Source organism: Branchiostoma lanceolatum, chromosome 7 (assembly GCF_035083965.1).
Source record: "Branchiostoma lanceolatum isolate klBraLanc5 chromosome 7, klBraLanc5.hap2, whole genome shotgun sequence".
Classification (NCBI taxonomy): Eukaryota; Metazoa; Chordata; class Leptocardii; order Amphioxiformes; family Branchiostomatidae; genus Branchiostoma; species Branchiostoma lanceolatum.
Genome location: NC_089728.1, coordinates 15,377,612 through 15,392,460, shown reverse-complemented (window position 1 = coordinate 15,392,460; position 14,849 = coordinate 15,377,612). Strand labels below are relative to the sequence as shown.

At 39.6% G+C, this 14,849-nt stretch overlaps 1 protein-coding gene and 1 long non-coding RNA gene across 2 annotated transcripts; both read right to left on the bottom strand.

The window, feature by feature from the left end:
- Positions 1-648: 648 nt before the first annotated feature.
- Positions 649-14,039, bottom strand: LOC136437858 (ribonuclease P protein subunit p29-like). Its single transcript, XM_066432395.1, has 7 exons — positions 13,864-14,039; positions 13,183-13,244; positions 12,522-12,736; positions 11,939-12,013; positions 11,567-11,628; positions 5,233-5,334; positions 649-1,850 (listed from the first exon to the last, which is right to left on the bottom strand). Exons 1-7 carry the CDS (start codon positions 13,883-13,885, stop codon positions 1,705-1,707), a joined length of 684 nt encoding a protein of 227 aa, XP_066288492.1. The 5' UTR covers positions 13,886-14,039; the 3' UTR covers positions 649-1,704.
- Positions 7,773-10,596, bottom strand: LOC136437859 (uncharacterized). Its single transcript, XR_010756331.1, has 2 exons — positions 10,069-10,596; positions 7,773-9,578 (listed from the first exon to the last, which is right to left on the bottom strand). It is a non-coding gene; the product is annotated as an uncharacterized lncRNA (long non-coding RNA).
- Positions 14,040-14,849: the final 810 nt, after the last annotated feature.

Genomic DNA, 14,849 nt, shown 5'->3' with positions numbered 1-14,849 from the left:
AACAGAACATACATTTTGTTGTACTGGCATATGCAATTGGCACTGTCAGCAAATACTAGTATAACTTTTAATCTCCAAGCAGATGTATTGCTTCAGCTTGGATTTTACCGGTAACTTGTCAAACCTTCTTGAAATGACCATTTAACAGTTTTCCAGCAAAATGTCCCATGGTCCTAGTTATGAGAAAAATCATATGAGTTCTTTTTGTGTTTAAAGAGAAAAGTTTAACAGTCTTTCCAAGTCCAACTTCTGAGGTTTCTCCAATGTGGCCTCACACAGTTAGACAGGTCACTCCAGCTCTTTAACCTTTAGCACACTAAAGTACCCATTTAGCAGCCCATTCTCTATTGGTCACAGAGTTAGGCAGCAGGGAGGAGGTTAAAGTACAAAGTGCACATTTGCCCCGAGTCTTTCAGCAGGTGCCAGGTCCTCACTTAGTCTTTAACAGCTGTAACAGTTCTACTCAACAAAAAAGCCTGGTCAAGGCTACCTGTTAAACACATGGCACCTGGACATGATCAAACTAGTCAAATCTATCCGTTTTGTATATACATCCTTTAGTCCGTTACATACCCCAGGCCTGCTTAAAATGCCTGGATATCAGCAAATCTGACAAATATTCTCCCATCTGATAAAACACACTGTAGCTGGTGACCATGACATGCCAGTCTTTAATACATACACATATTTGCACAGTCTTTGGTTATCGTTACTAGGATTAGAACCCAACTTTGACTGCTGTGGTTCTATGACGGTAGTACTTCACTAATAGCTGTAGACGTAGCTGTGCTAATCAAAAAAGGATATTGAGTCATTCTTGAAGTGGTAAGGACAGCAAAGACTTCAATGTCATAGATCATACATGTCTAAGTACATTGTAATAGATCCAGACATACATACAGGGTGGAAACCTATACTGTAATACAGGGTGGAAACCCAGAGGTAGAGGGTTCGAATCCCCAGTCTGCATGCTACTAGTACTGGAGGCATTATATTGCAATCCAGTGATGGTCAAATCCTCCTTTGGCGATGTCAACCTTTCGGGCCCATGTTTCAGGAGATCCTCAAGCATGTTAAAGAAGCGACCACCCTTGTTCGCTCTGGCCAAACTTGGCCAAATTCTTTGGGACAGTACAGACAACTGTCTTGTCTCCTGTATTTGTTGTACATGTTTGTACATATCCATGGTGGGAAACTATTCCACCCGTCTCAATCATAAGTGCATACATTTGAAAGGATTCTAAAGCTAGGAATGCTGGACTGTACAGCTTCAGAACCCACTTCTGCTGTCTTCCTTAGGGTTGCCAGGAAACTTGAAACAGCCAGCTGTACTTCAAATTTCTCTAACAATAAGAGAACACATTTTCAGACTGTGGGTTGCAAGGATTTAAACTTGAACAGTTGGTCCGTTGCAATGGCCTAGTGGGTAGAGTGTTCGCCTCGCATTCAGAAGGTCGTGAGTTTGATCCCCGGCCGAGTCATACCAAAGACTTAGAAAATGGTACATTAGAATGCTTTCCCTGCTTAGCACTTAGCATTTTGGAAAGAATATGCTAGTTTGACAAACACCACTACCAGTGGACTCTGCTGTAGTGATTGTACAAAGTTGTGTGGCCCAAGGGCTATCAAAACATAGGTGGACACTGCCTATGCACCATCTGGTGCGGGAAGGACTTCAGCTAACTTAACTAAGCCGACTCCCCCTCACAGGTCGATGGTTTGGTTCGTCATGGGCAGCTTGAACTTCTTGTTCGCCCGTCTCGCAGACCTCAAGCAGAAGTGGTTGCCGTAGATCTTGGCTCTCAGCCCTTCAAACTCCACAGAGAAGACTGAGTTGGCCTTGGGGACAGCTGGGGAGATTTCAACAGATCCACGTTACCAGAAACATGATGGGAGAGAAAAACAATCTTAGCTAAGGCGATCTTTAACAACAAGAACTGTTACTATACAACACACAGCTAAACAGTTATGGAAAAACACAAAACATTGGTCACTTTGACTTTACAAAGAGGCTGAAAATTTGGAAAATCTTCAAGAAAATTAAACATAATAAGGCCTTGATAGAATTAATTGTATTGAAGTTGCCATGATTCCAGCTGGCTTATAAGTTGAGTCAGGTACATACATGTATATGCAGGTTGTCGTTTAGTTAGCAGGAAAAGAATGGATTAGCCTTGCCCTTGCTAAGGTAGTATTTTTGCACTAAGATTTCTATTGGTTATGGGGGAGAGGCAACAGGGAGAAGATAAAGCTAGAGGTGATATGTATGATTCCTCTTCCACAATGTGAAATGAAGTCTGATGCTGTTGAGTATAAAAGATACTGAATGTAGGCAACAGCGATGTTGAACTTAACAAGTTTTCTTAGTTTTAACTTATAGAAATAGGACAAGCTCATAAGTGAGAAAGCAGGTAGGCAACGTATTGTCTTTAAAAAAAATATTGTCATAGCATGTACATGTATTGTAGGCCAAGTACTGTATATGTCTTTAATCTTGTCAGTTTTAACTTATAGAATCAGGACAAGTTTTAAAATAGAAGCAAGATAGCATGTAGGCAGTTGAATTGTGTTAATCTTATTAGTTTAGATTATAGAATCAGGACATGTTTTGACATGAGAGAGCATGTACCATACTACTGTTGGTTTCTTTAACCTTGTTGGTTTAACTTATAGAATCAGGACAGGTTTAGACGTGAGATAGACAGTAGGCAAAGCCCCGTTGTTTTCTATAATCTTGTTAGTTTTGCTTATACAATCAAGACAAGTTTAGAACCATGTAGCGCTGTTTCCTTGTCTAATCTTATTAGTATAACTTATAGAATCAGGACAAGTGAGATAGCCTTGCCCCCGTGCCTGATGATGGATTCAGGGTGCCTGCTATCAACAGCCTGCCATCTTAGTGTGGCTATCCTAATTTCTGAGAGGTCAGGGCATCTTTATTTAAAATTTGACGATGAATAAAGCTGTCAGCGGCAGAAGGAAGGCATCAACACCAGCATCTGTACCCAGATGGTTTAGCGTGAGCTTGTCCCCGGTTAGAGTCAGGGGCGGTTACTAAAATAAACCTCGCAGTAAAGGTGTGAAGGTTCACACGGATTTTGATGGGTACGAGCGGGGTGTTATTTGTGAGCTTGTCGGGCTGTCCGTTGTGAAGAAGAGGTATGAGGCATGGTGAATATGTTCTGCTACACAGGCTGCCATGTTTGACACTGATACCTGGATACGTGAACAGCCATGTTTGTGTGTACAATCCTCCACATGCATGTCACATTGTGTTCTGTTGACATACATGTACTTCCTTTCTTCTTGCTACAGAAGTAATAGACGAGGTAACATCACAAAAAACAGCTTGCATAATGGTCTTAACCTTTAGCACTCTGAAGTAGTCATTTGGCATCAAATTCCCTATTGGTTACAGAGTTTGGTAGCAGGGAGAAGGTTAAGTACATGTACATGTATGTCATTTCTGCCATCCTATCAATGTACACCACACTAACATGCACTTATATGAACTAATGTGCACGTATATGAACGTATCGTACGCATATCTGGCGTTTTCCAATGCAGCCAGTCAGATGTACTTGATTTTACCCCTGGGATGCAAGTCGATTGAGTGATCCCCAGACATGTATATTACTATAACTACTGATCAATAAGGGGTACTGGAGTAAAACCATGATTGCATCTTATCAGGGCAAAGACTGTTCAATATCTGCATGGATTTTGCAGGTCAAGTTTTCCTAAGTCTGACATGACGAAGGAGATGTGCAAGGAGACACCACTGGGTTTCCCGGGAAAGTCTGTCTTATTACACATAAGTACACGCGTCACAGACTCACAGCTGATATGATTTTACCATACAGTTTGAAAATGCTCTTTCAAATGATACAGTACCTAGCTTTAAGAAACCTTTCTTTATACATCCGGTGTCATTGACTTTAAGGAAGTTATCCCCTAAACCGTGAAGAATGGTTTTCCAAATTGAAAGTGTCCAGTTTTGTAACACCTCATTCTGTATATAAATTTTCACCCCATAACCAAATAAGAAGTAAATCACATCTAATTCTGGATGCCAAGGGTTTCTCTTTGATCAAATGATAAACAGCCCTTGTCCTTGCGTCCAATTCGTGAGTGTTTAATAAGACGCAGAATTTAGGTCAGAAGGGGAAGCCTGTGCCATCTCACGAGTATAACAAGCTGTTTAAGGTCGTTTCCTGCTTAAGCAGATGAGTTCTCTCAGCGTCGGGGCCCCTGCCAGCTCCGCGGAGGTGACACAGTGCGCCCCTGCCACGTAGGAATGTTAAACACTGTCCGACCAACAGGTGGTGGGATATCAAAGGAACGTTCTCAGCACGAGAGACACACCAGACCCGGGCACGGGAGACAGTAGGAAGACAGGTAATTACAGATCAGATAGGGAGACACGTCATAATTAACACAGCAGATAGGGGGCAGTCCTGGCCGTATTAGGTACTAATCAGAGAGTGGGAAGTTATCAGTTCAGGGATGGGAACTGTCCAGTCTAATCCTTGTTCACATCTCGGGAGCGTCAGGAGACAACATTCAGGGCATTCTGAGGTTCCCAGGATTTCCTGTTTCTGTTCTACTAGCACACTGCCCCTTACCTACAGTACATCTGTTCTGCAACACTGGCACAAACATCATCACTTCCAGACAGGTACAGTATAGTAGCAATACAGAGCTTGCAATGTGGATAACTATAACTAACTTTTATGATTCTTCTTTCACAGATAACCAATACAAATTTGATGCAATCCAGCTGCTTTTGAGTATTGGAGAGATTTGCCTATGAAGTTTATCAGATTTTCCAGATTCCAAAATTCAAAGTGACCAGTTCTCAGTAAAGTAATGGTAACCCACCAACACCAATCACTGATCAATCAATTTCTTATCACTTTTGTTGCTTTTCTTATGAGTCGTTACGTACTAGTAATCTCTTAAGTTGGGTGTACTTACTATATCATTTTCTGCTCTCGTTCAGTTGTTTCAAATATTAATTGTTATTTATTTAGACAAGGGGAAGACCATGTATACCGGGTAAACCGAATTGGTCTCTGTCTCACCCCAGCACTTTCTTTTTTACTTTTAAAACTATACTCTGTGTTTTTATTCTGTGCAAAATAGAAAATGCAAATAAAAATCAACTATCCAACAATACTCCAATACTTCATTAACTTAGTCTGGCAACGTAAATGTTTAGAGCAGACTTACTCTTCAGCTTGTCATCCTTAGTGATGATCTTGAAGACATGTTTTCTCTCCTGTAGAATGATCCCTGTCAGCCCTACGTAGGACGGGCACCTGGACTTACACACTGGGGAAAAAGTTAAACACTGTCACTTAAACATGTCTGCTAACAAACGGCATGTCTTAAGACGTGTACTGTTAGAAAAATGAAATAAATTACTCAAATGTGAGAGTTTACTCGACAAAAGCATGATAGAATTAAACAATACAATGTTTGGTAAATGTAGTGAGCTTAAACAATCCATGACGAAATGAATTTAGCTGTAGATCCAGCAAGGAAGGGAACTGGGCTTAGGCAAACTTTTTTGCTGACTGATCCAGTCTTTATCAAAGTTTGAAATAAGATATTATACCGTGTACTTTAACGATAAATCTTTTGAACCTCACAGCCTTCTCTCATGAAATACCAATATATCTTCAACTGAACACATGACTTTTGGTCCTCTGAGAAAAGATGCCATGTAAACCACGTGTGACATAATCATGTTCTGCAGATGACAATGTTATACATTACCAACAACACTGCATGCGTAATATCTATAACTACCAGTATTTGAAGTATCCAACATCTAAAGTGTTTCAAACAGTATATCTGGGTAATTTTTTGCACTTAAAAATGTCAACCAAGTTGTTGCCACGAGTATTACATAGTCACTCCTATCTATGTGACATAATCATGTTCTGTAGATGACATTATATCGTATATTACTGAAACCTCTAATATTAAAAGTGTTTCAAACGTTATCTCTGGGTAACCATGAAACCAATAAGCTTTTTAAGCCCAGAATGTCAACCGAGTTGTTGCCACGAGTATTATATCAGGGGTGCCAAAGAATACATACGAATTTTACAGAATACATACGAATTTTACTGAATACATACGATCCAGTACTAGAAACATACGATCCGTACAGAATACATACGATCCAGTACGCAGAAACATACGATCCGTACAGAATACATACGATCCAGTACGCGGAATACATACGATCCGTACTAATTTGGAGAAGTGTGCCTGATCACGTGACATCGGCGGCAGATTCAAGATGGCGGACTCGAGAGAAGGTGCGTGGATTCAGTTCTTCCGACAATTTCTTGGCTCTAAAGAACATTCAGAGCTTACTCCAGCCTGATAAACACCAAAAACATTAACCTGAACTAATGTGGGCTTCTTAGGGGACATATTAGCCTGTATTTTAGACCAACTAGTACGGCGATGCCGAAAATCGGTGTTAGCGCGATGGTGACTTTAAACTTTAGACACATGTCAACACGGTACCGTCAACACTATGACCATATCCCTCATCAAATACACTAGATTCCACGGTTGGTGGATAGCAAATATCAGGACGGTTCCCCGGTTAATAATACTTTGTGATTAGTATGTAGTCTACGCTCCAGTATAGAAAGATTGTTATGGTTGGAAAAAACATTGTGGGTAGTGGGAGGGTGGGGGGATGTAGGGGTGGGGGGCGAGTAATAAACTATTCGCATGAAATTGATGTGGCTTTTATAAGTTGATGATATAATGCAAATATGCTGCTTCCTACTTAACACAAAATCAATATATGAACTTGTGTTGTTATCTGTTAATTGTTTTTCAACTCAAGGTTATTTCAATGTTATATATTTCCCCTCTCATGTGCAGAAGTACATCTGAATCCTGCTCCAGCACCGGAAGGGACTTTTTCATGTAGTCTATGTGATAAGTCTTTCAAGACTAAGAAAGGACTTAACTTACATGTGCGGGGTTCTCACAACAACAATTACCCATTTCGCTGCAACGTTTGTGGAACTGGAGTCTTTCCCCGAGCAAGATTGCGCGAACACTCTGCCAGACATCTGAAGAAAGGGCTGTCAGAATGCAAAGTATGCAAAAAGGCTCCACGAACGATGGCTGGGGTCCGCTATCATGAACAGACACTACACAAGACAACTCCGACACTACACAAGTGCGGTTTGTGTGAGAAAACATTTCACATAAGAAGGAACATGCTGGAGCACAAGAAAACTCACACTGTACAGTTTAAGTGTAGTGCATGTGATAAGATATACAAATCTAAGAAGTCTTTGGTGAAGCATCAGAAAGCCATCCATACTGAGCATGCCAGCAAGGACTTTGTATGTGATGTTTGCAATAAGGCCTTTCGTACAAAGAATTATCTTTCGCAACATCTTTCGCATCACTCAACAGAGCGGAAGTTCATGTGTGAGGTCTGTGGGAAGACGTTCAAGGCCAAACAGCACATGCAGGTGCATCAAGGGAGTAGAAACTGCAAACCCAGAGATGGCCATGATGAGGAAAGTATTTGGGGAACAAGTGAAAACACTATTTGACTTATTGTGTAACCTTCACCTTGTTTCATCTCCATCTCATTGTGTAACATAGATACATGATTATGTGTATGTAAAATCAGATATAAATAATATATATATATATAGTAGGAATATGGTAGTTCAAATTCTGTTAAGTTCTTGTTACCAATAATAGTGGACAGTGAACAATTGTGGAACAGTAATCATTTATTTGCAAGGAATAGTACACACCTTTGCAAATATACATAACCGTTTCCAGCTCTTTAAGTTTAAAGAAACCTGAATTTTGGCTGCTCTATCAAGCACAACAATTGTTCACAATACTTTTGGTGTATGACATGCTTTCTATTACAAATATATTTGCAATTAACATACAGCAGCCTGCTTCATTGCACTGAGGTATCACGGCTTTGTCTCAACATCACTTAGTCATCATATAAAGCTGAAATACAATGTATTTCTTGAATTGAATACCACAATATACACACATTAAATAACTGCATCCTGAATACTGGTACAAGTGGAAGGATAATTTTCCGTCAATCTAAAAAGGTTCATTTATTGTTTGTAGAGTTTGTAGTTGTTGTTTTTTTGATAGAGGCTGACTGAATTGTCCATAAAAAAGGGAGCAAAATGACTCATACTTCATTACTTCATTAAGTCAGCCTACATTGTAGTTAACAAAGAAGTTTGAGGGTTACAAGGAAGGGCATATAACCTCTTGCTAATACATTTTTAATCAAAGGCTTACAGTGCTGTAAAACTGATCTAAAGCAGTATGTGTGTACAATTGTTAAGACGTCTGGCTAATGTCCAACCGTTGCATTTTCTTTCAATATACAAAATGTAGTTTGTTGTTATATCCCGACTTGTTTCTTTTTTTCTATCTAACAGTACTGGTAGCACAAAAAGATACCCTAATAATATACAAGAACTTCCAGTTCAAGAATCATTATATACCATAATAGCTTCTTCAGATTAGACAAGAGGCATTTGCTAACCACACATCAGTTATGAACAAAACAAACCTGTTTAGATAATATGCAATCTTACACATATACATGGTGTGTTCATCTATCAAGCACACATCTTAGTACATTGGCTTTGAAAACTCAAAGTGTCTTTGACACACTGTAATGTCAGCAATAGGGGTAAGGCATGTTAACATGTGTGCCTGAATGTTCAACAAGCATTCCTAACAAATTGTAGCTCAAGCGCTTACACATAAAAGTTTGAGTTTTTTGTGTGATTTGATTTAGGATAAGATTCTTACACTCCTCTGCTGCAAATTAGTCTGCTCTCCAACCAGGGACCATCAAAACGGTTCTCTGGTTTATGAGAACATTACTGCTGTGTGAATATTACTGCAGCTGGTCCTAGGTCAAATTGTCAATATAATGCAATCTTTTAATTAGAAAAAATAACTGGTGGTATCTAAAGGAACATGAACTCAGTTCTTTCTGAACTTGAGTGCTCCTTTAAATACATTTGAAGAACAAGTCATGGTATTCAATGGGACAGCACAAGAGAATTTATATGATACAGGACTTACACATTGAATTCAAATGAGGCAGATAGCCCCATCCTGGATAAAGGATTCAATTTGCCCTCATCGACCTCGTGGTGCTGTCGGACCCCTTGAACCCATCTGTGTTCAGGAGTACAGTACAGTCCTACAAGTGACTTCTTAACATCACTGTCAGCACACTTGTCCAAGCTCTCCTCTCTACATTTGGAACACAGACCGCCAGTATGGTGGGCGTGTGCCGGTGCAGCTTCATTGTAATGCCCACAATTTTCACACGCGCGTATGAAGTCTGTTGTCCTGGTTGTTGACAGGAAGGAATACCACACAATTCACATCCAACCTGATGAGTTGTTGACTTTGGTGAATCAGAAAATAAAGATTTCTTTGACCGTTTCTTTAGTTGAAATGGAGACCGACATGGATTAGGCGATCTTGGAGAAAACACCATGGGCCTCTTCTGACTCATTCTGTAATATAATAAAAAGTTCAATGTTACTTGACATACATGCATTGTGTAGCAAAATAACATTTGTTTCATGCTGCAGTAGTATTTCTAGCGATTGTATACCATTGTTTCACACTGCAGAAGTATTTCTAGTCACTCATAGTATTTGTATTCATCAATACAGATGTACAACACTACAAGGAATATAAACTCTTTGCATTGACTACAGGTCAAACTCAAAGGCAACCAATTCTATATCTAAATGCACTGGAGGCTAGACCTATCATCCTTATAAGTTAATTGCAATACAACTCATGGAGCAATTGAAAGCAAATTGCAAAGGCTGCCCTTTTTACAAAGGATAATTGAAATCTAAAAAACTATCCCATGAAACAAAACAGTGAAAAAGTGTGCTATTTCATTCTAAACCTTCTTGGTCTAATTTCAACATGATTTCTGTTGTTTCATTGTTCATATTTTTCCCAGCTCAAATGATGACAACTTGTACTGACCTGACAAGTTATTCCCCCTTGTAGACTGCCTTGTTATTGTGACAAACAGGTACCGGTGTTAGTGTGGGGAGAGCCCTGGCATTTGAACTGTATAAAGCCAGTCCCTGCTGCTTGAGGACAAGAAAGTACAGCTATTAGTCAATCATAATCACCATCATTCATGGTTACATTCACTGTGTTCTGATACTGCAGTGGTCTGTATATGCCGCTGCTACTAATCAGTAACCACAGATCAGAGTTTTTATGAGCAACAAATGTGTCACCCTCAAAGGAGTTGTGGGCATACTTGTAATCAGCCTTTATAAGATAGAAGTAGCAACAGAATATGTACATTGAACCAAAGACTTGATTGAACTAACGTTATACTGAATTGTCAATTTCAGATAAGCCTTATCAATTATCAAATAATATAATAATTGTGTACGTGTGCCCCAACTACGGTACCATAACTCCCAATTGGCGTGCCCCAATTAAAAAACCTGCCACTTCCATACAGCATATCATGGTCTTTTATAGGTAATGATTTGAAACAAGCGATGATTTACAAGCTGCCATTATAACATTTACGATTCTCGGCCTCGCCGTACTAGTTGGTCTAAAATACAGGCTAATGTGTCCCCTAAGAAGCCCACATTAGTTCAGGTTAATGTTTTTGGTGTTTATCAGGCTGGAGTAAGCTCTGAATGTTCTTTAGAGCCAAGAAATTGTCGGAAGAACTGAATCCACGCACCTTCTCCCGAATCCGCCATCTTGAATCTGCCGCCGATGTCACGTGATCAGACACACTTCTCCAAATTAGTACGGATCGTATGTATTCCGCGTACTGAATCGTATGTATTCTGTACGGATCGTATGTTTCTGCGTACTGGATCGTATGTATTCTGTACGGATCGTATGTTTCTAGTACTGGATCGTATGTATTCAGTAAAATTCGTATGTATTCTGTAAAATTCGTATGTATTCTTTGGCACCCCTGTATATAGTCACTCCTATCTATATAAGATATGTTGTTACTTTCCCTCAGCAGGGTCCCATCTATTTATGTAACGGAGGAAATAGGGAGACAAGTTACAGCTGTTCAGCCTTCTGTAGGGGATATGGTCTGGATCAAGCTAAAATGTTTCCTTAGGATTGGCAATGATTGGCTTTGTGTAACCAAATTAGGGCTGATAAGTAGTACCCGCCTGGGAGGAGTTAATCCACTTCACAGTGTGATATGGTAGCAGAAGGCTTTCTACTTCTATCTGTACTGTAAATGCAGAAATGTTCGCGGTGGTTTTATGTTTGCAGTTTTTGTGGTGAACTCTTTACCGCAAACTTAAACCACCGGAAAAAGCTGTTCCATTGTATGACTGTATAGTAGCGCTACTACTGTTTCAAATGCGAACTCAAAACCACCACGAACACTCCATTTTCTCCATACAGCAAAATTAGATCCCCACAAACATTTCTTCATTTACTGTATCTGTAAAATTTCTGGGTTCTGGGTGTCGTTTACCTGTAACCAGGGCTCCATGGAGGTCTGCCTTCAGCATTTTCTTCTGCAGCATGGTCAAGTTACTGTAAGAGAGAAACTGACGTATGATGACTGAAACTTTTGGAGTGAAGATACAATAATTAAACTGATAATGCCTGTGTTTTGTTGGACATTGCTGAACTGCTGTTAAATGTTTGATACAGTAAAACTATAATCATATCATAATCAGACGTCAACTCAAAACCTTCATGTTGACCTTGTTGACAAGTGTTCATATGGCTGAATAAGCCATCGAGGTGAAATTAAGGCTTTGAGTTGAATTGAAAAATCATCATCAAAAGAGATACATGTGAAATTTAAGGAGGGGATCAGCAAAGTAACTCTCTTGTTTACCTTGTGGGGGTGACTTGCAGAAGATCCTTTATGTACTGCAGCCACAGGTTATGGAGAGGAATGTACAATGGATATCTGAAAAAGAACCAAGGAGAAGAAGAAGAAAAGTGTCAATTATGGCTATGTGTCTAAGTCATGTGGTGGTCTTTTGCCACAAAACATAAGAATAATGGGTCTTATTTGTGACTCACAACTGAACAGACTAGCAGGGTCTCTTGATAGGACTCTGAATTGCTCTGACAGTAGCACTGTACTAACAGGCATACTGATATATCAAAACCATTTACATCGCCATTACAGCTTACAAACACATTAAATGCAATTTAAACATATTTGATCACATAGAAAGTTCAAACCTACGTGTATATAAAAGGAATCTTGAAGCAATGCATATCGAGAATATAAAAATTTTTGTGCACGGCCTATGTACAATCCATCTACATTTCAATAGATACAAGACATATACTGATACATGTATTAAGCCAAAATACTAGTATTCAGGTTCATTTTACATGTAGTTGCAATTGGTTCACCAAGTACAAAAGTAAAGAAACAAGAATGAACTACTGAACAAGAGACTGACTTCTGGTGTTCTGGAGGAATGTCATACACTTTCTTTGCCTTCTTCTCCTTGCTGTTCAGTCTTGTCTTCTTCTTGGCTACAGTAGGCTTCTGTCTGTAGGGCAGGTCTAGCAGCAGGTAAGACTTCTTCAGCTCCTTCTTCTCACTCGGTTTGAAATTCTGGATTTGTCTGTCCAAGAAGGACTCCACAAACTTGTCCTTAGGGCAGCTTAGCTCCTGTGGGTGGATACACCAAAAGGTATATTGTTTTTGTGGTAATGTCTAATGATAGCACCATAGCTCATTTGTGTTAGTGAATAAGCCAGTTTAAATCAATTATGTACAGCAAAATGTATTGTGAGTAATATGTCAAAGTTGAAGGCCCGAGACATAAACAAAATATGTCTGGACATGTATCAAGCATGGTCTACACAAGAACTACTTACGTATTAGGGACCCTCATCTTATGTTGGATGTTGGATGAGTGACAATAGCCGGCATTCGAACTCACAAGCTCTTCATTCAGAGTCATAGAATAGTACTATAACCGCTGGACTACGCATACTTCCAGGGAACCTAGTCATAACTTCTGGGGCCCATAACTTCTGGGGCCAGGGAGTTTTGTTGCAGCAAACTACAGACTTAAACCTGTCTTAAAATGTGGAATTCAATGTTGTACATACCTGCAACCCCAGTTTCTCCTTCTCCCCACTTACGTACTGTGGGAGCGGCTGGTACAGTAGATCTACATTTAGGGTGGCACGTACAAGAACAAAATCACAGTTTATAGGTGTTTAGTAGAGCGCTGTATCACAAACAGCACAACCATATCATAAGTTCTATGATTGTCTTTGTCAAGGGTAAACTGGAGAGGGTGTAGAACCCAGCTGCTAGCTTAACCTTGAACTACTATGACAGGGGTGCCATACCAGGCCAGTGTCACCAAAATGAAAACAGACCTGCAGACTTTGCTTGAGGTTATTGAATGAATGAATGAATGATTTTATTGCACAAAAATAATTTGTATCAGTGACAATATATGGCAATTTACAGACAACTTAGGTAAAAATCTAGTTCTATCCAAGAATATTTCTAGTTTTATTAATATAACTTCCTTACTTGAAGACATAAGAAATATGTCCAGTCTGTAGACTATGCATGATGTACAACATTAGTAATAAACTTGTGGAAATACCGATTACTAAGTATATAATACCAGCTCTGACAAGAAAAAGAAACAGTCATTCCTTCAAGTACTAGAACTTTTCTTTTCAGAGCCTATCGACTCCACTTCTCCTGGTGACGCCCCCCTCCCCAACTCTGTATGAACGTCAATTTCCAAATCATTATATCCTATACTTTACCTTGGTCCTTATTTTCTGCCATGCTGACGACTCTCCCACTGCCTGTGCCCTTCCAATATGTTTTAGCTACTTCTACAAACTAGATACAGTATCTTTTCAAGTTTCTTCGAGACGAGATATCAAAATATCATGTTATCGCCGCCATGACAGTTCTCCGCGAGTCCCTGGCCTGTGATTGGCTGAGACGTTAAAATCCGTCCCATCATGCAGTAGATCCAAGATGGCTGCGCCCATGTCGAGAGGAGCGTCGCAGATATCCTTGATTTTCAGACGACTTTTGCACAGCAGCGTGCCTTCTAGATCTCAGGAGTTCGACACAAAAATGCTTGAGATACTAGTGTGTCCACTGTCTAAGAAAGCGCTAAGGTATTGGCCTCGAAAACCCGTTTGAAATGTGTTATATTGTTATTGTTTGGCAGCCTCTGTTTGGGGGTGCTTCAAAATTATTTACTCAAAGTTGTTGATAAAATATTAACTTGAAATACTACATGTTGTATAATATTTTACTAGTTCATTCTTAACTGTACAGAAATATATATATTTCAGATACTCATGAAGGTGTAATAGTCTGCATTTTCAAGTCAGGTTTCAGATGTCTACTATGACCTTCCTACCTGGCAGAAAGGATCTACTCTATTGTTTCATGGGATGTGCCTTAAAAACTATACTCTTTATTAAAATAAAATTCAACTTCATCTTAATAATATTGATTTCCATCTGCAGGTATGATCCAGAGAAGAACAAACTTGTATCAGATGAGCTGGGCGTGGCCTATCCCATCGTTAACGGCATTCCCAACCTGATCCCAGAGGACGCAAGAATTATCAAGGAACCTGACGGACCACAGGACAATGGGACGGAAGAGACAAAAGGACAATAAATGTTGCAGTTTATTTCCTCAAGAGAATTTAACTCAAAGAAGTTCAGCTTACTGAATAGCTTATATTCCACTAGTTGTGGCATGAAAGGTGTGTACTAGTAGTGAA